This window comes from Oncorhynchus masou, chromosome 1 (genome assembly GCF_036934945.1).
Source record: "Oncorhynchus masou masou isolate Uvic2021 chromosome 1, UVic_Omas_1.1, whole genome shotgun sequence".
NCBI classification, from domain to species: Eukaryota; Metazoa; Chordata; class Actinopteri; order Salmoniformes; family Salmonidae; genus Oncorhynchus; species Oncorhynchus masou.
The window spans coordinates 51,556,362-51,580,689 of NC_088212.1; the positions used below are offsets into that span (position 1 = coordinate 51,556,362).

The following is a 24,328-nucleotide window of genomic DNA, read 5'->3' on the forward strand; positions in this document are numbered from 1 at the left end:
GAGTGAGGGAAAACTAAAAATATGAATTTTTTAATTAAAAATTAAAAACCGTAAAGTTGTCAGGCAGCAAATAAGGTTGGCAACAAAATTGCACAGCGACACGTAAACAAGTCTGCAACCTCAGTCACTCAATTGTCCTCAATAAACAGTGCATGAAACAAACTTTGATCCTTTCTGCTTTAATCCTAGAGTGGTTCTGCCACCAGGGAGTAGTTTGACACAAACCGATGGTACCATCCTGCCATACCAAGGAACCGTTGAAGGGCATTGAGGGTGGTTGGCACAGGGAAGTCTCGGTCTTTTCAGGATCTACATGGATGCCGTCAGAGGTCACCATAGGAGCTTCAGGGAGGTTTGGCAGAAGTTACTCTTCTTCATGTTCAATGTCAGACCAGCTTCTCTAAGCTTGTCCAACACTGCCTGAAGATCTTGAAAGTGTTTTTCTCTGGTCTGGGCATAGATAATAACAGTATATATTCCAGGTAGGCGAAATAGATCTTCCCTTTGAGCTCACCTAACGTAGTCTCCATGACTCTTTGGAAGGTGGCAGGCGCATTCTTTAATCCAAAAAGCAGGAATGTTTTGTGCTTCAGGAGTTCGGTGCTTATCAGGCGTTAACTGTACCGGAGCAATGGCAGAGAAGACTGCCACACTTGGACCCCAATCATGTAACTGTGTAGCTTCTGCTTGGAAGAAAAGCTTCTCGCTCTGATTGTTTGGAAATCAGTAGTGCGATGTCCATCTGGACATCACTGAACCACATGAAATCAATTCCCAACACGAAACAGGAAAAGTAATAACAGAAGGAATCATATAGGAGTGGTTACACAGGCGGATTCCCACCTCACTCCATACGAGTGGTCTTTTAGCCTCACCGTCAGCCAGATATAATGGACCTATTGTCCATGGCTTCCTGTTCTATTGTGGACCTTTCACAGCTTCTCATTGAGCAGCGTGTAGGATGATCCAGTGTCCAGGATGGCTCTTCCTGTCCAAGGGCCTATGGACAAGGGTAACACCAGCTGGTGCGGTATTGGCTGAAAGGAAGGAGATGCCGATGGGTGGGCGTAGGCAGTGACTCTTGGGGTTTCAGCTCTGGTCAGAGCACCCAGAGTAGAATGGTTGTTCTTGTGATGGGAGTTAGGTGTGTTGGCCTGTTGTGACTTGCTGTACAGATTGTGGTTTCTGGATGAGTTTACTTGATGCTGATTTGGACATGTAGCTGGAGAATGTCCCGCTTTACTACATCGCCAACAGAACACCGGAGGGATCGATGGCATGGCTTGGGTATTTGTTTGGGTGTCTGTTTCTTTCTCTGTTCATATTGCTGATGACATTCACTATCATTCTCGAACAGCTGTCCCGGTCTAACCAGTCCATCTACAGTGGTGACTGAGTTTATAGGCTAGCAGAGGGTTGTTTTTTTCCCTTCAAGATCAACTTAATAACCTCTTCCTCCTCAATGCCAGGTTTCCACCAGGTTTCCACATACAGTAGTAACTGTATGCAAAGTCACGGATACTCTCACTCTCTTCTTGAACTCGATTCCTGACTCTGTCAGCCAGCTCATCTGTGTAGTCCTCAGACAGAAAGGTAGAAGACGCAGGCAACGGCAGAAACATTATCTAAAGAAAAGTTACAATAAGTAGTAAAAAACACAATAGCAAAATTGGTCAGGAGCCCCTGATGAAAAATCTGAAAATAAATTTGAAAATTACATAATTCGTATGTATTTTGTCATTTCTCATGACTGTAAAACATTACCATTGTTAAATATTATTTGTCATAATCACTTGTGTGATAAATGTGTTTTACATCTGGAGAAAACCTGGCACCATCCCTACGGTGAAGCATGGTGGTGGCAGCATCATGCTGTGGGGATGTTTTTCAGCAGCAGGGACTACTAGACCAGTCAGGATCGAGGGAAGATGAACAGCGCAAAGTACAGAAAGATCTTGGATGAAAACCTGCTCCAGCGCGCTCAGGACCTCAGAAGGTGAACCTTCGCCGCAGTCTAACAGGACAACGACCCTAAGCACACAGCCAAGACAATGCAGGAGTGGCTTCGGGACAAGTCTCTGAATGTCCTTGAATGGCTCAGCCAGAGCCAGGACTTGAACCCGATCAAACATGTATCTGACAGAGATTGAGAGGATCTGCAGAGAAGAATGGGAGACATTCCCCAAATACAGGTGTGCCAAGCTTGAAGCATCCTACCCAAGAAGACTTGAGGCTTTAATCGCTGCCAAAGGTGCTACAACAAAGCACTGAGTCAAGTGTCTGAATACTTACGTAAAAGGTGGTTTTTTTGTTTTTAGAAATTACCATTTTCTAAAAACCTGTTTTTACTTTGCATTATGGGGTAGTGTGTGTAGATTGAGGATTAAAAAAAATATATATTTTAGAATAAGGCTGTAACGTAACAAAATGTGGAAAAGGTCAAGGGGTCTAAATACTTTCCGAATGCGATATACATACATACGTCCTCCATGGAGACCATAAGCATGTAGCCCTCGTCCTCAGTTGCTCAGACTAGCTATGCTCGAAGTGTGACAAAAAAAGTGTTTAGCTCATCGGGTAGGGCAGCTTTATTTTTGTAATCCGAGATTGTTAGAAGCCCTCATGTTCGACCCGCTCCTCCACTTTGTCCCTATACTTGTGTCTACCATATTAATCAATCTGTGTAGGTCGTATTTGCACTGTTGAAGCATACAATTGTCCCAATTGGCAAATACATGTAAGTAAAAACAGAACAAATGTAAATTATATATTTCATGAATTTGGTGCTTTAATGTTCCCTATGTCATATCAAGTCAGGCATGGCATGAATTACACAAAAAGAAAAAAGATAACAGTTGCAACTAAAGAATTCTAAGTAAAGATTTTCTGATACAGAAAATACAGAATCAAGGAATGACATTTTCTCTCTCTCAGGGACACCAAATACTTCACTGACCTTTCTATGAGGAAACAGGGTGGTTTATATGCACTCACAACAGGGAATATTAGTAACACAATAACACAACATAAAATAATTAGAGAAACAAATCATCTTTGCACAGGGTTTCTGGGTCAAAGGGAAATAAATAAAACCATATATATATATATATGCATACCAGTCAAAAGTTGTCACAGCTACTCATTAAAGGATTTTTATTTTAACTATTTTCTGCATTGCAGAACAATAGCTTAGACAAACTATGAAATAACACATGGAATCATGTAGCAAAAAAGTGTTAAACAAATCCAAATATTTTATATTTGAGATTCTTCAAAGTAGCAACCATTTGCCTTGATGACAGCTTTGCCGACTCTTGGCATTCTCTTAACCAGCTTCATGAGTTAGTCACCTGGAATGCATTTCAATGAACAGGTGTGCCTTGTTAAAAAGTAAATTTGTGGAATTTCTTTCCTTGTCAGTTGTGACAAGGTAGGGGTCATATACAAAAGATAGCCCTATTTGGTAAAAGTCCATATTATGGCAAGAACAGCTTAGATAAAGAGAAACAATAGTCCATCATTATTTTAAGACATGGTCAGTCAATGCGGAAAAAAAATATTCAAGTGCAGTCGCAAAAACCACCAAGCGCTATGATGAAACTCTCCCATGAGGACCACCACAGGAAAGGAAGACCCACAGTTACCTCTGCTGCAGAGGGTAAATTCATTAGTCAGATTGCAGCCCAAATTAATGCTTGAAAGAGTTCAAGTAACAGACATCTCAACATCAACTCTTCAGAGGAAACTGTGTGAATCAGGCCTTCATGGTCGAATTGCTGCAAAGAAACCACTACCAAAGGACATCAATAAGACGATGAGACTTGCTTGGGCCAAGAAATACAAGCAATAACATTAAGACAGGTGGAAATCTGTTCTTTGGTCTGATGAGTTCGAGATTTTCTGTTCTAACCGCCATGTCTTTGTTTGACGCAGAGTAGGTGAACGGATCTCTGTATGTCTGGTTCACATCATGAAGCATGGGAGAGGAGGTGTGATGGTGCTTTGCTGGTGACACTGTCAGTGATGTATTTAGAATTGAAGGCACACTTAACCAGCATGGCAACCACAGCATTCTGCAGCGATACGCCATCCCATCTGGTTTGCGCTAAGTGGGAATATCATTTGTTTTTCAACAGGTCAACGACCCAACACACCGCGTGGCTGTGTAAGGGTTATGTGATCATGAAGGAAAGGGAGATACCTAGTCAGTTGTCCAACAATGTATTCAAATGAAAGGTGTCTTCCACGTTTAACCCAACCCCTCTGAATCAGAGAGGAGCTGGGGGCTGTCTTAATCGACATCCACGTCTTGCTCAGGGGCAGAACAACAGATTTTTAACTTGTCAGTTCTGGGATTCGATCCAACAACCTTCCGGTTACGGGTCCAACACACTAACCAATCTGCCGCCCCTAAAAAGGAGAGTGATGGAGTGCTGCATTAGATGACCTGGTCTCCACAATCACCCGACCTCAATCCAATTGAGATGGTTTGGGATGAGTTGGACCGCAGAATGAAGGGAAAGCAGCCAAGTGCTCAGCATATGTGGGAACTCCTTCAAGAATGTTGGAAAAGCATTCCAAGTGAAGCTGGCTGAGAGAATGTCTAGAGTGTGCAAAGCTGTCATCAAGGCAAAGGGTAGCTTCTTTGAAGAATCTAAAATATATTTGAGATTCTTCAAACACTTTTTTGGTTATTACATGATTCCATGTGTCATTTCATAATTTTGATGTCCTCCCTATTATTCTACAGAAAATAGTAAAAATAAAGAATGAGTAGGTGTCCAGATTTTTGACTGGTACTGTGTGTGTCATATTATATATATATATACATTTAAAATTACTCTAATGTGAATGCTTTTAACATTTTACAAAGTGTAAATCAAATAAGTCTTGTGTGTAGAAGTAGAAAATGAAAAATGTCCCATACCATGTCTGGCTAATAGGTAGCCTACATTGATGGACAATAATCATAAAAAAAAATACAAATATATTTTAGGGTACATATTAATTCTGAGGACGCAGACAGCATTGCATAGCACAACAAAAACTTACACTTGACAGTGTCAGGATGTTGAATGAAGACTTTGGTATTGAAAGCCAAACATTTCAGTTAAATGCAAACACTGAAAATGCGGTTTCCCAGACACAGATTAAGCCTAGTCCGGGACTAAAAAGCAATTTCAATGGAGACTCTCCATTGACCATGCATTTTAGCCCAGTACCAGGCTTAATCTGTGTCTGAAAAACCTGTCTTAAAATGTCACATGCTGCTTCAAGTCTCTCCTCCTTTTTCAATTAGTAGGCTTGACTACACATACCATGCTCATTCACACATATGTAATCATGGCTATCCAAAGGAAAAAGCACAAAAAAAGCACAAAAAAAAGATTAAACGTGGACCATCTACTGATTTTTGAAATTTCCAAAATGTCAAACACCTGTACCAATGTTTCCCTTTTTTAATTGATACCATCCTAGGCATTTGCATTTCCAAAGAAATCATCTTGATTGTCCATCATGAAGTCCAAGTCCTCACCATGAGTTCCTCACCGCCTCTTTTGTGTGTAAACTGGGTAGGCGAGCGTGACATTTAAAGAATCATTGTGCTGTACGAGTGACGTGTGGTGGTAATGCAGGACTAGTTCTTTTAGGGAGCCATACAGGTTATACGGCTCTGCAAATCCATAGCCCGTATGACTCTTGTTGATAACACAATGCTTCACCTCACCATCAACACTGCAAAGAAAGACATTTTAAATTAGAATACATCAAGTTCAGAATACTTCCAAATTCCATGTATGGACTATTTTACATGGTTCCGAAAATAAAGAATGACCTGATTTGTTACATGTTGTCAACTTGATCATTTAGAAAACACACCAAGGTCAACTTTTCCTTCTTCCTTCAGTCTCTCTCAATATGTAGCATGAGGAGAACCAGTTTGTTTATTATGTATATGATCGAGCATGACAAATCTGATCAATATGCTAATCAAGTTGCCAATATACACTCAATACTAATGCTGCAAATTAACATCATAAAATCTGTCAACACATTAAGACTGAATAATCGGATCGCATTAAATAAGCAAACTTGTATTATTAGATACATACACAACACTGCAGGCGTAGCAGCCAGCTTTGCTACTGTCCCGGACCAGGAATGTTCCGTCCTTCTTCCCTCGGAGCAGAGCTTCTGCCTGCAGCCGGTTGATGTTGCCTAGCCTCCACGAACGTTCATCATGATGTGGGAGGTCCTCGTCATCTTCAACCATTGAGTACTCACTGCAATACAATAATCACGTTAGTTTTATACAGCACTAACTTCTGTTTGAATTACTCCTTTAAAAAGAAACATGCAAAAGGAGACAACTTTGAAGTGGATCTTTAAAAAACAATCCAAAGTAAAAGCGTGGGAAATGGATACTTACTCCTCTGGGTTTTCATTCTTGATACCCAACCATTCATTCAGCTTCTTCTGCCTCACTCCCTTTTGTGTCAGCCACCTACCACGAGAAAATAAAAAAAGGTTGTGTGTCAGTCATTTAGTAACGGGACATTATAGACAAAATATTTGATAACAGCAAAGACTGGTGCTATACTTACATTAGGTAATGGTCTCTGGTCTTGCGGAGCTGAATCAGATCAGGTTTGATGCTGTTCATCTTCTTATCGATCTCCCTGTAATCCGCTGCTTGCTTTTTCAGATCGTCCTCCAGGTGCCGTTTGCTGTCCACAATCTCACTTATTCTCGATTTCAGTTTGTCGTAGTTTCCCATGATTCTAGGAGAAACAATTATTGTTGTCAAAAATATATCACCTATTGTCAATATATGAGACAGCTGTTGTACTTCTATAAGAAAGGCACATTTGGCTTCTCCAACAGTGAAGCAATCTGAGTAGTTGTAGCATCAACAAAACTCCAGTGATTATTCTGTGGGTATACAAACTTCTACTATACTATTACCATTAGTGATGCACCGATATGACATTTTTGGCCGATACTCAATATTTTCCTTGCCAAAAAAACAATACCGATATTTAAACATTTAGCGGCCTTTTAAGCATTCTAGTACAGTTAAACAGTTACACACACACGGACAAAGCGGTTTAAGGCACTGCATCTCAGGGCAAGAGGAGTCACTACAGTTCCTGGTTTGAAATCCAGGCTGTATCACATCCGGCTGTGATTGGGGAGTCCCATAGGGCTACGCACAATTGGCCCAGCTTCGTCCGGGTTTGGCCATTATTGTAAATAAGAATTTGTTCTGAACTGATTTGACTGGTTAAATAAAGGTTTTACACACCACACTGACCAACAAGTTATTTTGTTTGTCCCCATTACCAGTAAAACATAATCAAAAGCTATTTCTTTCATGTACTTGCTGCGCTGTTTCGTTTCATTCTCAAGCAGGATTTCTATGGAACGCCATTTGAGCCTTTGCGTGTCAAATAAGCTTGTTGACCAATCAGGACCTGAATATGACTGCATGTCACATAATAATTGAACACGTTTTATTGTTTTACGTAGTGATTACACTATCATCTGTATTTAATATGTCACAACGATTCATCAATATTTATGCTACGATGCCTGTAAAGTTGTCTCGCGCACCTACATTGCTGGTCATAAAAAAAGCTAGCTAGCTCATGGATGCAAGCAATGTTCTTCCCCCAAAATATAGCAAAAAGACAATCTGTTTCAGTAGCTATAGTTGGCTGGCTAACTATATATATAGCTAGGTGTCACCATCTAAAATAACCCTCATTTATAAGACAGTTCTTATTTGATTAATGGTGATGTCAGAAGGTGAATTCACCAATTTGTAAGTCGCTCTGGATAAGAGCGTCTGCTAAATGACTTAAATGTAAATGTAATGGTCAGACTCATCTATGTGAAGATGGCCACAATAGTGTACTTTGCAGTTAGCCTTCAAAATAAAAGAATGTCATTGACAAAGATGCAAATGAATACAAATAGTAGAATAAATCATGCTAAACAAGGTTGGAATGTTATATAAAACCAACAAAAGACAATTTGTTAATTTGACAAAAATCTGAAATCACACAATGTATTTTACTTTAGAATTGCATTGGGAGGAGGGGCATACTTATTTCACTGTACAGTATTACCTATGGATTGTGGATCAATGACATGGGGTTTCAGTCTACTCAGTGACACCCAGAGAACATTAGTGTCGTAGCTCTTATTGCAGGACTCAAACAACTTGAGCCACATTTGAGCCACATTTATTGTCCACCTATGTGTATTGAACACTATTCCAGAGGAAAAACCATATTTTGTGGATATTTTGGAGTCCGATAACTCTGAGGATGTTGGGAAAAAATAGCTTGGGTATTGAGTAGACTAATACCCCATTTCATTGATCCCCAATCCTTACGTAAAGCTGTACAATATGAATGTCAATACACACAATAGGCTGACTGGGGAGGTGATTTCACACAGTCACAGTCCCGCGATAAGAGCTACAACGCTAATATTTGCGTAAACTCTTCAGTTGTGTTCTGTGGGTGTCACCGAGTAGACGGATACCCCATTTCATTGCTTCACATTCCAACCTTGTTTAACATTATCTAGTCTAAATATGGAATGATTATACCAATTGTGCATCACTTTCAAAGGAGGTACTTTACCTTCTGCATCACTTTCAAAGGAGGTACTTTTATTTTGAAAGCAAACCGCAAATTCCCCTATTGTGCCTAGCTTAACAACACATAACCCGGTCCCGTCGAGCCTCACTAGCCAGATGAAGCTAGCTGGCTGCTTATAACGTTAACTTTGGGCAACAGGGTTAAGTAGCTGACTGGCTATTTATTTTCATGAACTGAGGTTCAATTTCAATAGGTGAACAACACGTGGCTACCTAGCTAATACTTACCAGGATTCCTAAATCATTGCTAAGAATAATGAAAATGACTGAAGTTTCGACTGGTCATTGTTTTCAGGCTGGTTGTATTGGTGCTAGCTAGGTACCACGCTAAAGCTACCCCAGAAGTTGCGGTTGAACAAATAACGCTTTATTACCAACACAGTGTTTTCTTGTTTGCAGATTTTTTGTACAGCTTTGACAGTGCTACTGATAGTAGTGGTGGCGCTTGGCTTGCACGTGCAAATTCAGAACACACAACATTCTATAGTAGAACTGTCAAATAAAAAAAGCTTAAATGCATCAAGTAGTGTTATTGTCAAATAGTGTTATTTGACACGCAAAATACCCAAATGGCGTTCCATAGTATGTTGTGAAGCTAAGTGGAGTGACGCTATTACTGTGTAACTCCGGTAGGGCAACATCTGAAAAATAGAGCACTTGGTAGTGTGTGCCGGTGCTCGACCAGTCGCGAAATCAACATCACCCACGACAGAGAACTGTTGATTGTCAAGGGCAATGAATTCCATAATCTTGGTGTTAATGCATTTCGCCTTTGAGTTGTCTCGCTGAAATGTTCTTACTCTTTCAAATGACTGCTCAAATTGAACTTGTTGGAAGCGTGCGCTTAGTATTTTTCTGCTTTTGTTCTGTGCAGCGCTGTAGTTTTCATGGCGTTATTACATGATCTACTTATGTTATATATAGGTATGCACGTCAGCTTTGACATCGGTTTTGCACATCGGCGTTAAACTAGACATTGGGCCGATGCTGGCATTTTTAGCTAATGTAGGCTGATTCTGATACGCTCACCGATACATTGTGCATCCCTAACAGATATTAACCACTTTATCATAGAACTGAACTGTGATTAGTGTTAGCTACATCTTTGGTTGAAAAGATAATATAAAAGAATTTTCATTATTACCTCTGGATTTCTTTATCGTTACCCTCTCTCCTGAACTTTTCAATGTACTCCTTGCTATAGCGCTCTTGGGTTTGGCATTGCTCCTCAAAGATCTTAATGGTTTCATTGAATGCCTCAATGGCCGTTCTCTTCATTTGAATTTCCTGAGGAAAACAAAGAACCGGAGGTTGGATACAGTACAATCAGAAACGATTCAATCACAATTGAATGACAAAAGCAATTCACCTGTGATGTTCTTGTATACTCCTCGTACAGACGATCGTACTCTCGGTTCTTCTCCTGGAACTGAAGGTGGTACTCCTGCAGCCTTTTACCGACAGCTTCAATGTTGTCCTCTTTAACAACCTGGTCCTGCAGGAGACAACAAAGCAGTTAGAGGAACAAATCTCACTCGGTCATCTGGCAAAAAAAGCTCTGGGTGACACTCAAATTCCAGATATGAAAATGAAGCACTGACTGTGCTCATAGAATAATCTGACCAAGGGATCTCTTATCTGTGAATACGTGTAGCTTCCATTTGTGTTTGAATTGTGGAGGCACCCTTACCTGCTGGAGCCTTGACACTGGGTACAGCAGTCTCACGTCCAGCTTTGGGTTGTACTGGGCTAAGGACTCGTGTCTGTAGTGATTGATGAGCTCAACCACCGAGTTGAATGTCAGTGGGTCCGAGAAGCCGTATTTCCCATCCCGATGGAATATTTTGATCAGTTTGTTATTTCCTCCTTTCCTATGAGCGAGATCAAAAAGGGAACTTTGAAAATGGCCATGTCTCTTTAGGCCAGGGTTTAATTTTAAATATACCGGACATTTGAGAAATATACCGGACCCATATGCATTGTGTGATTAGGGCGTCCACCAACGGTGCTCAGAATGACAGAAATCACATTTAGATTATGGTAATTCATCTTAACAGAACATGCAACTCTAGGATGCAACGGTGTGTGTCCTTCTAACCGAATTCTGATGCGCACTTTGAAGACGTTAGAATAACTGCCACTTTTCCTCAGCCAACAAGACGAGTTACAAACACTGAAATCACTAGCCGATGTCAATCTACTATTCGCCACAGACTAAGACAGTTGTGGGATCCCTAACTTATATAACCAATTTAGCTACATAAAAAGAACGTTAGAAAGCAAAATCAGGCTGATGCAACAGATTTGAAAGTTTAGTTTAAAATGTTGATAAACTATTATTTCTTCGCATTATAAGCTCACGAATGCTTGTTCCATAATTTAATTAGCCGGGAAAATACTGTTTCCAAAAGCGCACCGCACATAAGAGCGGCAGAGATCAAAATATCCGTTAGAGATTAAGAAAGAGGGAAGATCTAATGATGCAACAACTAGGCTTCTAATATGAGCAGGATTGTGTCTTTGGCTACTGGACAATGAAAAAGTTTATTTGAAAAAAATAGGCTACTGGTTTCAATGGCATATGGAAGTCTTTATAAAGTAACTGTTTCTATGGTCAGATTTTGGCTAGGCTACTTCAAAGCAAGGTAAGACATGCCTTATAGTATGAAGCAAAACAATCATGTTTAAAACAATTAAGTTTGTTTTTAAAGTGCATATTGCCCCTAGCTCATTGCAAAGTGACACACTGAAGCCTGCCTGCCGACCCTTGCCTGTGCACTTGAATGGCAAAATGGGAAGTGTGGGTCAATGACCAGTTGAAAAATAAGTTTGCCATTTTAAAAAACAGTTTTGATAGCCACGATTTAACATGCGACTGCGTTTAAAATTGATGCGCATTGGAAGTTATAAAAGCATGTTTCACTCCAGCAGAAAGGAACGAGCTGTAGTAGCAGCTCTCGTGCTACTTATCTGTATGCTGCCAATTGAATTCCACTCAATTATGCAAATGAACCCACAGACCGATAAGCATGACTGGTATTTCCATCAATTAATAGGCTAAAAGCATTATTTTGCTATGGGATTTTTTATTTTCTTACGGACAATTTTATTTATTGGCTTTTCAATTATTTTATTTAAAAATCGTCTATTACCGGCTAACAGAAACCCTGCATTAGACAGAGCAGGATATTAAGAGTTCCATATTAATTTAGCAACCATGCGATTCACAACGTACCTCAGAGTCAGTGTGTAGTCTCCATGCATTTTGGTGGATGCATCTCGGACCAGAAACGTACCATCAGCTGTGTCTCTCAGCTTCTCATTCACCTCCTCCCTACAAGAAAACGAAGGGCTATGCTACAGTTTCTTCACAAATCCAATAGGACTCATTATCAAACTGGAAACCAAGAGATTTACATCACAAGACACTGACCATTAATTCATTATTAATTGAATTATCATTAAGATCATAAGCGCTTGCCTTGAGATGTCTCCCCAGTACCACTCCCCGTCTTGCAAGGCCATGTTGTTGTTGAACCCGTTGTTTGGAACTGGGGTAGTGGCCTTTGGTGGTTTCGGGGGCAAAGCTGCGGCAAGAAGAGAGAATGAAGCTGTCAATTTGCAGTCTCACAGCGCAAAACTTACCTTTTCTGAACTTGTGAATTTTAAGTTGACTTGATTAGGTGAGTGAGGAAGATAGTTATCAGCTACCAGAAACAGGCTTAAATTCCTAAAAAAATTGCAACGGTTCATAACAATATGAGTGTAATGGCTCAAAACTAAATACCTACATGTAGGCTATTGTTTGGTTTATTTGTGTCAACTACTGCATTACCAGTTAAGTAGCTACACTTTGTTGCATTAACATAATGACCAGAAAAAAGGGGGGAAAAAAGTGGAAGTGTGTTATTTGGCCACATTTTAATGTAACAATATCAAAATATTATGATGACAGACTAAATAAATAAAAAAACGGAGAAAATGAGGACTGAATGCAAAGACATTAAATCCCAAAAGAAGTACGCCTCTGTACACCATAACTACTCCTGTGTGAAATAGTAGTACGTCGCTGCAGTTCATCTGCTCTCCCAAGCTATCAATGTAACATAGCCTAATCATCACAATGCATGTAGAAATACCCACAATGAAAATACGTTATACAGCCTAATGGTAACATCACAAAAAAAATTATGTAGGAGGATGCCAAAGAAACACATGCAAACCTCAGATGGAGAACAGATGTTGCGCTGGAGGGGATGGCTCCCGTTTTATGGGCTCTTAACCAACCATGCTATTCGTTATTTATTTATTTTTCGCATGGTTTGTAAATAATTTTGTACATAATGTTGCTGATACCATCTCTTATGACCGAAAAGAGCTTCTGGACATCAGAACTGCGATTACTCACCTTGAACTGGAATTTTTTTTCTTCCTTTGACGAGTTGGATTTACTCCAGACAAGGCCCTCATCCCCAACATTCGCAGGAGAAAGAGACATATCGCGGAAGGAGGCCGGGGTGCCTTGTGAGGTTATGGCGGCGAGCGGCTAATCTGCCTTTACCATCTTTACTATAGGCCAACGTACAATTGTTGGATAATAAAGTGGACGAACTACAAGCACCCATATCCGGGTCATTAAAAACTGTAATATCTTATGCTTCACCGAGTCGTGGCTGAACGACAACATGAATAACATACAGCTGGCGGGTTATACACTGTATCGGCAGGATAGAACAGCAGCCTCTGGTAAGACAGGGGTGGCGGTCTTTGTATATTTGTAAACAACAGCTGGTGCACGACATTTAAGGAAGTCTCAAGGTTTTGCTCGCCTGAGGTAGAGTACCTCATGGTAAGCTGTAGACCACACTACCTACCTAGAGAGTTATCTATATTCTTCACAGCTGTCTATTTAACACCACAAACCGATGCTGGCACTAAGACCGCACTCAATGAGCTGTATACGGCCATAAGCAAAAAGGAAAACATGACTGCCTGACCAGGCACGACTCCAACACCATCAAGTTTGCCGATGACACAACAGCGGTTGACTTGGAGCCTCAACTTGGGACTCGACTGATGACTTAAAATGATCTGGTCAGGTTTTGTAAAGTTGTCACTCATTGTGGCACACAGTCTCCGTGGATTACTGGTGTTCTAAAATGGCAGACGGAAGGGAGGGTGGTGCAGCAGGTGCCGCTTCTCCTACGAATGCTGTTATTTTATCTAAAGCATCAGGTGTACGCCGCCCCCAGCTAAGTAACTCATGAAAAGATTTAAAGCTCAATGTGTTTTATCTCCAGTACATTGCCATGATTGTCAGTTATGTAGCCGCTCTACTCATAATCTCAGTGCGTCCTTGCTGGGATGACAATCAATCTACTGGCGGAGAATATCAACACCAAACACATTGGTTCAATGTTCCATGGGAGAGGACCCAACTGTTCAAAAGGACCCATAACCTTCAATTCCTACTTTATTGACTGTCAGGGTACTGACACAGAACCCCTCTGCTGCAGAGGATAAGTTCATTGGAGTTACCAGCCTCAGAAATTGCAGCCAAATTAAAGGTCCACAGAGTTCAAGTAACAGACATCTCAATATCAACTGTTCAAAAGAGACTGCATGAATCAGGCCTTCGTGGTTGAATTGCTGCAAAGAAACCACTACTAAAGGACACCAATAAGAAGAGACTTGCTTGGGCCAAGAAACACGAGCAACGGACATTAGACCAGTGGAAATAAGTCCTTTGGTTTACAGTCCAAAGGTGAGATTTTTGGTTCACCAACCACCGTGTCTTTATGAGACGCGGTATGGGTGAACAGAAGATCTCTGCATGTGTATTTCCCACCGTAAAGCATGGAGGTGGTGGTGTTATGGTTATGGTGTTGGGGTGCAAACCAGATACACCATCTAATCTGGTTTGGGCTTAGTGGGTCTCAGCATTGGTTTTTCAACAGGACAATGACCCAACACCTCCAGGCTGTGTAAGGGCTATTTGATCAAGAAGTAGAGCGATGGAGTGCTGCATCAGATGACCTGGCCTCCACAATCCCCCGACCTCAACCCAATTCAGATGGTTTGGGATGAGTCGGACCGCAGAGTGAAGGAAAAGCAGCCAACAAATGCTCAGCATACGTGGGAACTCCTTCAAGACAGTTGGAAAAGCCTTCCAGGTGAAGCTGGTTGAGAGAATTCCAAGAGTGTGCAAAGCTGTCATCAAGGCAAAGGGTGGCTATTTGATGAATCTAAAATATATTTTGATTTGACACTTTTTTGGATACTACATGATTCCACGTGTGTTATTTCATAGTTTTTATGTCTTCACTATTATTCTACAATGTAGAAAATAGTAAAAATAAAGAAAAACCCTTGAATGATTATATGTTCTAAAACTTTTGACCGGTAGAGGCTGGAAGTAGCACAGGGTCAGCCGCAGAGAAGCTCCACTTGAGCAGGTTAAGTGCCTAGCTCAAGGGCACTTGAGATTCTGATACAAGCAATATTATATTGAGCTTAAAATAGACTACATCTTTACCAAATAGTTACAATACTGTATGGTTCCAGTATTCGCTCTCCCTCTCTCGCAAACACGGAACAATCATTCAACCTTAAATTCTCACCAAAAAAAAGATCCATAAACGATACTAATACGCATGAGCATCTCAGAAAACAGTTTGTGTACTTGATAGTTTAATCCAGCACTAGAACATATACTGATACTATTTAGTAATTACTAAAAGAAAAAGTAACCAGCTATGGCCCATGCAAGAGTTTTCTATCTTCGAGATCTATAGTCAGCAATTAGTTCAGCAGACATGAAAATCACATTCAATTCCAAATATGAAACATAAAAAATATTAATTGTATTACCTGGAGCAGCCTGGGTTTCACTCAATTCACTGTTGACCAAGATCTCTAGAATCTTGATAAGGGAATCCAGGCTGGCCTCACAGCTGAGAGATAGGAAATGGTTACATTTATTATCTGCTGCATCCTTATTTCATTGCCCTGTCAAAGGCTTTCGATAATGTTGATCACTCACTGCTAATTCAGAGGCTTTCCTCAATTGGTCTTGACCAGGATGCATGTCAATTGTTTAAACATTACTTGACAGATAGAACTCAATGTATATCTACTGCTGGTGTTAAATCCATCTTCCTGGATATTACGAAAGGTGTGCCGCAGGGGTCGATTCTGGGTCCGGTAGTTTTTACCGTTTACATTAAGAATATTGACTTGTCTGTAAAAAGTTGTAACCTGTACTTGTATACCGATTATACTGTTGTATATGCTATTGCCTCCACGGTTGACCAGGCACTATCTGAACTACAGTCTTCCTTCATTGTATTACAGAAAAACTTTGAGCTGAAATTAGTTCTGAAAGCAGGTAAAACTAAGTATATGTTGTTTTCTAGAGCGCACAAAAAAAACGTTTGATGATTTAAGCATATGTACTTTAGATGGTGTCCATATTGATCGTGCCCCTGTTTACAAATATCTGGGCATCTGGAAAGATGAAAATCTGTCTTAAAAAGCAAATTGAGGAGTTAGTTTAGAAGCTGAGAATAAAAACGGGCTTCTTCTATAGAAATGGATCCTGCCTCTCGCTAAATTGTAGACCGTGTTTTTTCTTTCTTTCTGCTTGCATTTTGTATTTATATTCTGATGTGTGTATTTTCTGTAATTTATGTAATTCAGGGCTCATCTGTAAAAGAGACCTTGGTATCAGTATGACTCCTTGATCAAATTAAGGTTAAATAAATTTGGTATGTGTATTTAAACACACAAAAAATAATCTGTTCACATTCTACAGTTACTGTGAGTGTTACTGTCTCTATGACATGTTGTTTTTATACTGCCCTCATACATAAAAGCATTCCTGTCAGCATAATTGCCCATTGTGGGATAAATAAAGTATTTCAATTGTAATTGTATACTGACCTTGCTGGTTGAAGCCTGAAAAGCACAGGGCTAAAGATTTCCGCCAAGTCTCTGACACAGAGTTGGTTTTTGCTGCTGTTCTGAGAAATCCGGCAGAAATGTTTGATGAGGCAGTAGAACGTGAGGCAGTATTGGGGCGGATGGTTAGATGAGCTGGCTATTCTGCGCAACAACTGGGCACAGTCCTTTGGATCCTTTACCTCTGTGAGCATGAAAAGAGGAAACAGTCACACAAGGTAAAGATTAAATCAATGACAACCACTATTAACATGTACTGCACAGCATTGCCCTGGAAAACTTGCCACAACATACCATAACTTTATTTGTATGGTGAGCCACATATAACGGGCTTGCGGGCCGGATTTGGTCCGTGGGCCGCTTCTTGAGTATACATTTGGTTTGAGGGATTCTATTAGTTTTATAGCCATCAGGTCTTACTCACCCTGTACTGCATGAATCATCTCACTTTGGAGAGAGGTGGGAACAACTGGATTAGGCAAATCCTGCAGGTATCTCCAAAGGCCATCACATAGCGACTGTAGGTCCAAAGGCTCCAAATCTGTAAATGCATCAATAAACTTAGATGGTAGAGATGAACGCAACAAATGACAGTTACAACAACCACTTGGTTAAGAAAAAATAATAATATTTCTCAAGAACTATTAAAAATGGGAGAAGTAGTATGGTGGAAAAAATTGCAAGATTATGTTATAATACTTTTATTACATCAAATGGCTGTTTTATGCAACAGAATAGAGTATTCTGTTAACTATTGTGTGTGTGTTCTACTGAGGATGGGCCTCTGGGAGATAACACTGACAGGAGATTTACAATGTCTTTTGGGTGATAAAACCTAAAGAGCATTCCAGAGCATGAGTTAATGTTTCTGTTCTATACGGGGCCAGACACTGGTCTCTATACAATGAAATCTGTTGACACAGCAGATACTGTCTGCTATGTATTATAGAAATCTTCCATACAAATCTTAACCTTGTGACCCATTCTATACATCTGTTGTTCGTCAGGGGCGGCAGCGTAGCCTAGTGGTTAGAGCATTGGGACTCGAATCCCCGAGCTGACAAGGTACAAATCTGTCGTTCTGCCCCTGAACAAGGCAGTTAACCCACTGTTCCTTGGCCGTCATTGAAAATAAGAATTTGTTCTTAACCGACTTGCCTAGTTAAATAAATGTTAAAAAATAATAATTTAAATGTAGGTTGGAAGGGGTGTATCTTGGCTATAAAATACCTTTGTACTTTTGTCTCGGGGCTCTCAACTAATCATCTGAGCGTAAATTGTCAACCAGCCATGACCAGCCATCATTATCGTAGAGCACTCATTCGATTCACTTGTGTGTGCGTTGTATTGACCTGCTCCCTTATTAATAAGTGATTAAATATTTAGTTTAAGTATAACTCTGACTTGCGTGATAAGTTTGTCTCGCCTCATTTGATAGTAAAGAAATGAACCACCACATTAGGCACAGTCTGCCACTCACTCACCACAGTCAGTGAACTGTCTCATATCCAGCCCACAAGCTGCTGTGAAAGTTCTATAAAGGGTTGGACATTCCAAACCTGCAGGACAGAAAATAGGATCAGGAGGTGGATTTGATTAACCATTTCAATGTAAAAGCAAAACATTCACCATCGTTAACTACTCCCATGCACCAGGCCACCGTCTCTTCTTACCTTTGCCTTCTATTGCCTCCAGAAGCTTGACCAGGATGGGTGATGCGGTCTCTGGAGGAGCAAACTGTTCTGGCAGATCTGGCAACATGAAGCCTGTACAACAGAAAGATGACGTACCTGAAGCTTTCTAAACTGCTACCGGACAGTTGATTGTTACCTGATAACAAACACCCATCTTGCTCACCTTTCCTTTATAGGCATTCAATTAAAATGAAGATCTTAAGATCTTACACACAGCAATGGTTGTGTCGCATCTAACAAGCCTGCACAGATATTCATTTTTCCTTGCGGAGTCACAGCACTGTTGTAGGTATAGGCCTGCCTTACAGTAAATTATTAGTATTAGATCAGAGTTACACACAAGCATTTGCTGTTTTGCCTCTTAAGCTTCCTTTGTAAAAGCTTATGAAGCACTCTAATCCTCCACATCAGCGTTTTCATAGATCCATATTCAGCACAGCTGCTCTTCCTTGGCTTGCTGCACATCTGCAGCTCAGTGCTTAATACTAGTTGTAACCAACTCAAACTGATGAAACAGCAAGCCAAGGAAGAGCTGAAACACAAAACTACAGCCTGAAATTCATGTCTATGCACAATAACATTCATAACCAACAGTGCAAAAAGATAGGTCACTGTAATTTAAAATCAGATTGGTAGTACAGTACTTTAAAACCGACAAGATAAAAACATCAGCAATGTAACCTGATGTACAACTACTCACCCTCTGATTCTGAATCCGTCCTGGCCAGATCTGATGTGGAAGGAAGAGGCCTAGGTGGCCTTGGTTTTGGTGTTGGTGGTGAAATTACTTTTCTTCCCACAAACTCAACGTAAGTCCCCGGGAAGTCACCTTTTTCATGAGTTGTCTCATTGAATCCTGGCAGCCACCCAATCTCATCTGGTTTTTCTTCAGCCCAATTAGGGCAGCCTAGGGCCAGCAGAGCACCCTTGCTCACCACAAGTATATCGCCTACATGCAAATCAATGTCCTCCTCCCTCTCCTTTTTATAGTCATACAGTGCTCTGTACTGGTATCCTTCTGAAGTCATCTTTATATATGATATCTTTTTCCCAATACACAATTTAAGACCAATAAGATTTGGCCTGAGGTTAAAAATCGACTATATTCTTTCTAACAACGCATGTTTCCTCCATCTCCATTTTATGCAGATCTTCTTCCCCCAAAAGTATGCAGATTCAGCACCTCCAAATGTTAACATTAAGGTTCTGTCCTGTTTTTCAATACACCTTCATTATGCTTCATGCAATACAATCCCATCAAAGGCATCGGCATCTGTAGTCCCATGAAAGCACTGTCCAGGATGGAGACAAAATGTATATTCAGAAATCAAAATTAAAAGAACTGTAGTAGCTAGATTGTTGAAATCATGTGTTGTTTCACAAGCTAACGTTTTCAATTATTTCAATCACCAACAAAACGGTGATTGTCTATGAATAAGAAACGTTAATATCTAGCAAAAGTTACTGTATACTTGAAGCTATATAAAGTTCCACATTGGATAAAGTAATGTGTCTTTGTTCGTGACAAAGCCAGTTAGCTTGGACATACTGTACTAGCTATACACCAATAGTCTTAGCTGGGGATTGGGGAAGTAGCTAACGTTACTAGCTAGCCGGGTAGCTACGTCTATTAAGACACATCCACAAACCCGGTGCACACACACCATCCAAAGGACAAACACAAAAGTAATTTAAAAATACAAATGATAAAAACATTTAGATTAAAGAAGCCATGCCATTCGTTGTGTAACTAGTTAGTATGTAACATTATTAGCTAACCTTAGCTAGCATGAACACAGGCCCGTGAAAATGTAGAAATTCCACGGTCTCAGATTTGGCAGATGGCTACTTTAGCGAGCTAACGTTAGTTGAATAGTTACCTTATTGTTATTTTCCTCTGAAAAAAACTTCAGAAAAAACATAGATCAGATTTCATTGGGAAGTGCAGGATAGACGCGGTCTCCAAACCATAGCTAGCTATGATATCGAAAATGCATCCGGGTGCAGTAACAGCTAGTAGCAAACCGCAGTGCAGCTAGTTAGCCGGTCGTCACTAGTTAACACAGCCACAAAGTCAGGGTTTATGTCCGAGGTAAAAAGTAGTGGATATTCGGTTCTCTCAGCAATAGCTATTGAACCAAGCATGCCATGACAATAAAGATATTCTGAATAAGGGGAGGATGGTCAAAAATCCACAAGACATTTTTTTGTAGAGACAATTCAGTGTATATTGTATTTCTTGCATAGCATGACTATGAAAATTATATATTCTGAAGCGGGGAAGGAAGGACAAAAATCCACAGCCCAGCCCCCCAATTCTAATATCAATTAAACAATTTTTTAAATGGCAGACAAGTATATTTCTATAACATGTTTGAGATTGTAAATTGATCATGCAAATTACATTTGTGAAAAGACAGTAAAAAGAATAGTCACGAGCCTCCATTGAATAGGTGGCCACTAATTATTTCGGTTTTGTGGTCAAAACAACAAAGAGAAGAGGTGCGTAACTTGCTACAGTATACAAAAGTTTCGGTCTCACAACCTTCACGAGACAAAGGTCTAAAGTTGAATGATGGGGAAATGTAACCAAACTCTTAAACAGAGCTCTAGATGCAAGGACTGGCAGTCCCTGATAATGAATTACACTATGAAACATAATTTGATTTAAGATAAAGGGGGACTATTAAGAAACCATTCAGCAATTGTGTGATTTTGTTAACAGAACCACTTCACTCGTTCTGCTTCCACTGTGGGATGGAGAACCTGGAGGGCAAAAATATATTTGATTGGGTAAGCGACTACACAAGTGTATATATTATATTGATGTCATTACATACAGTTAGGAAAGCAACAAATATAATTTATGAATCTTATAGAGAGATACTGTAGTTAAGGATAATGAGTATTATATTGGAAAACAGTAGATAATCTGCTTATGTACTGAGTTCTCCCCTGCTTGGTACAGAGGGCATCTCTGATTAACCCAGGAAGCACACTAGCTGACCAATACCACAATTTCTCCAGGTACATTAACGTAGCTCATTGCCATTGCATTCTACCATTCTGGTGAGCATGGCAACAGGGTTATCTCATCCAGCGATAAAGCCAGTTACGGAAGTCTTTGAATGCAATATAAAGTCAGTTTGATTATCTTGTCTCTATTGTAAACTCAAATACATTTTTGTAGAACTTATTAAGTGAAATGCTTACCAAAAATACCACCAAAAAAGTAAGATAAGAATAACAAATAATTAAAGAGCAGCATTCAATAACAATAGCGGGGCTATATACAAGGAGGTACCGGTACAGAGTCAATGTGCAGGGGAACCGGTGTCGAGGTAATATGTACATGTAGGTACATGGGGGGCAATGCAAATAGTCTGGGTAGTCATTTGATTAGATGTTCAGGAGTCTTATGGCTTGGGGGTATAAGCTATTTGGGAGCCTCTTGGACCTAGACTTGGCGCTCTGGTACCGCTTGCCGTGCGGTAGCAGTGAGAACAGTCTATGACTAGGGTGGCTGGAATCTTTGACAATTTTTAGGGCCTTCCTCTGACACTGCCTGGTATAGAGGTCCTGGATGGCAGCAAACTTGGCCGCAGTGATGTACTGGTCCGTACGCACTACCGTCTGTAGTGCCTTGCGGTCGGAGTCCAAGCAGTTGCCATACCAGGCAGTGATGTAAGCTGCAAAAACCTTAGAGTATCTGAGGACCCATGCCAAATCTTTTCAGTCTCCTGAGGGGGAATAGGTTTTGTCGTGCCCTCTTCACCACGGTCTTGGTGTGCTTGGACCATGTTAGTTTGTTGGTGACGTGGACACCAAGGAACTTGAAGCTCTCAACCTGCTCCACTACAGCCCAGTCGATGAGACTGGGGGCGTGCTCGGTCCTCCTTTTCCTGTAGTCCACAATCATCTTCTTTGTCTTGATCACACTGAGGGAGAGGTTGTTGTCCTTGCACCACACAGTCAGGTCTCTGACCTCCTCCCTATAGGCTGTGTCATTGTTGTCGCCGTTGTGTCATCAGCAAAAGTGATGGTGTTGGAGTCGTGTCTGGCCGTGCAGTCATGAGTGAACAGGGAGTACAGGAGTGGACTGAGCACGCACCCATGAAGGGCGCCTGTGTTGCGGATCAGCTTGGCGGATGTGTTGTTAAATACCCTTACCACCTGGGGGCGGCCCATCAGGAAGTCCAGGACACAAATGCAGAGGGAGGTGTTTAGTCCCAGGGTCCTTAGCTTATTGATGAGCCTTGAGGGCACTATGGTGTTGAACTCTGAGCTATAGTCAATGAATAGCATTCTCACATAGGTGTTCCCTTTGTCCAGGTGGGAAAGGGCAGTGTGGAGTGCAATAGAGTTTGCATCATCTGTGGATCTGTTGGGGCGGTATGCAAATTGGAGTGCGTCGAGGGTTTCTGGGATAATGGTGTTGATGTGAGCCATGACCAGCCTTTCAAAGCACTTCATGGCTACAGACGTGAGTGCTACGGGGCGGTAGTCATTTAGGCAGGTTACCTTAGTGTTCTTGGGCACAGGGACTATGGTGGTCTGCTTGAAACATGACAGTATTACAGACTCAGACAGGGAGGTTGAAAATGTAGAAGACACTTGCCAACAAGTAAGTCTATAGGCTACGAGAGGAACTAACCTTTGGCTGTTGTGCCCTTGTGCTGAATTTAATAATTAGAATTCCCTTCTCCCAACTGCCATGCTCCGAAGCACCTCACACTCACATGGCTCTCTCAGATATCTCAATTCTTATTAGCTAACGGACATCATGTGATGGGGTCCTTTTCAAAGGTATGACACATCATGACGCAACTGTGCGAGTCCCTTGTATCAAATTCCGAGGTGCATATTGAAGACGTCCACATTTACTTTGTCAGCCAACAAGATGAGTAGAGCTAACGAGCAGCAAAAGCACTAGCCATGTCAAGCTACTATCCCCAATAGTACGGAAGTTGACCTATTCTATTGGTCAACTTGTCCTTCTGTGCAATAAATGAATATTCCAAACATATTCTGGGACAGTTGTGGTAGTTGCGATAGATCCCAAATTAATACACCCACGCCCATAAAAAAAGGTTTAAAAGCAATGAGGTTGATGCAACAGATCAGAACATTTAGCTTAAAAGGTTAAACTATTTGGCTATTTCTTCACATTACAAGCAAGAATAAGTGTGAAAATGCAATCAGTTAGCAGGAAAACACTGTTCTCAAAAATGACCGCAAATGCCACTATGCATGTAAAGCTTTATTATCATTGAGCATTTTTATGGTGAAAATGTTCTTCCCCAAACTTGAAACTGTATGCCAGTCAGGCTCTACACCGGTTATAAAGTAGATTAATGTGCTTATTTGTAAGAAGTTATTTGGCCACTTTAGTTACAAACTTAATCAAAACATTTACTGTGCTTTGCAAAAGTATTCATCCACCTTCGCGGTTTTCCTATTTTGTTGCATTACAACCTGTAATTTAAATTGAATTTTATTTGGATTTCATGTAATGGACATACATTTTAATATTCTAAGTTGGTGAAGTGAAAAAAAAACAACGTAATAAATAATTAAATAATCTTACTTGTTGGCACTTGTGACGAGTTTTCCAGTTTCTTTGGGATCAAGTTCCACCGCTACATCACCCCACATCACCTATAATAGTGAGTAATGAAAAAAGTGAGGAAAATGAACAATGATAACACTGCAGACTGAGGGTATGGACAAATAGATGGGAGTGATATGCGAGAGACATACACACTGAAATAATATAATTTATCTTATGTTCAGTCATTCATACCACTTCACTTCAATTAACTACAGATGTAGGAACTTAATTTGAGCCAATTTGATACAGCAGGAAAAAAAAACTCAAAAAAATAAAAATGTAAAAGTGGTGCGTGCATACAGTGGGGCAAAAAACGATTTCGTCAGCCACCAATTGTGCACGTTCTCCCACTTAAAAAGATGGGAGAGGCCTGTAATTTTCATCATAGGTACA

General features: G+C 40.5%; 1 protein-coding gene across 3 annotated transcripts; it reads right to left on the reverse strand.

Moving 5' to 3' along the window:
* Nucleotides 1–2,761: 2,761 nt before the first annotated feature.
* On the reverse strand, nt 2,762–23,988 carry LOC135546237 (phosphatidylinositol 3-kinase regulatory subunit alpha-like). 3 transcript variants are annotated; one of them, XM_064974506.1, is made up of 16 exons: nt 23,912–23,988; nt 19,025–19,616; nt 18,304–18,396; nt 18,115–18,189; nt 17,055–17,171; nt 16,613–16,814; nt 15,542–15,624; nt 12,153–12,258; nt 11,907–12,005; nt 10,362–10,542; nt 10,041–10,166; nt 9,816–9,958; nt 6,606–6,782; nt 6,431–6,505; nt 6,114–6,284; nt 2,762–5,736 (listed from the first exon to the last, which is right to left on the reverse strand). In XM_064974506.1, the coding sequence occupies exons 2-16, from the start codon at nt 19,350–19,352 to the stop codon at nt 5,547–5,549; spliced, it is 2,166 nt and encodes a 721-aa protein (XP_064830578.1). In that variant the 5' UTR covers nt 19,353–19,616; nt 23,912–23,988; the 3' UTR covers nt 2,762–5,546. The 3 variants fall into 3 exon arrangements, with proteins under 3 accessions (XP_064830578.1, XP_064830568.1, XP_064830585.1); XM_064974496.1 differs by lacking the exon at nt 23,912–23,988 and adding an exon at nt 20,205–20,372; XM_064974513.1 differs by lacking the exon at nt 23,912–23,988 and adding an exon at nt 20,104–20,163.
* Between the last annotated feature and the right edge of the window lie 340 nt (nt 23,989–24,328).

Coding starts and splice junctions, on each gene's coding strand:
- LOC135546237 (XM_064974506.1), bottom strand. CDS start 19,352: ATGACTTCAGAAGGATACCAGTACAGAGCACTGTATGACTATAAAAAG. Junction 12,259..15,541: donor TGAAACCCAGGCTGCTCCAG/GTAATACAATTA, acceptor TTCTTGCCGCAG/CTTTGCCCCCGAAACCACCA. Junction 10,167..10,361: donor CAGTGTCAAGGCTCCAGCAG/GTAAGGGTGCCT, acceptor TGTCTCCTGCAG/GACCAGGTTGTTAAAGAGGA.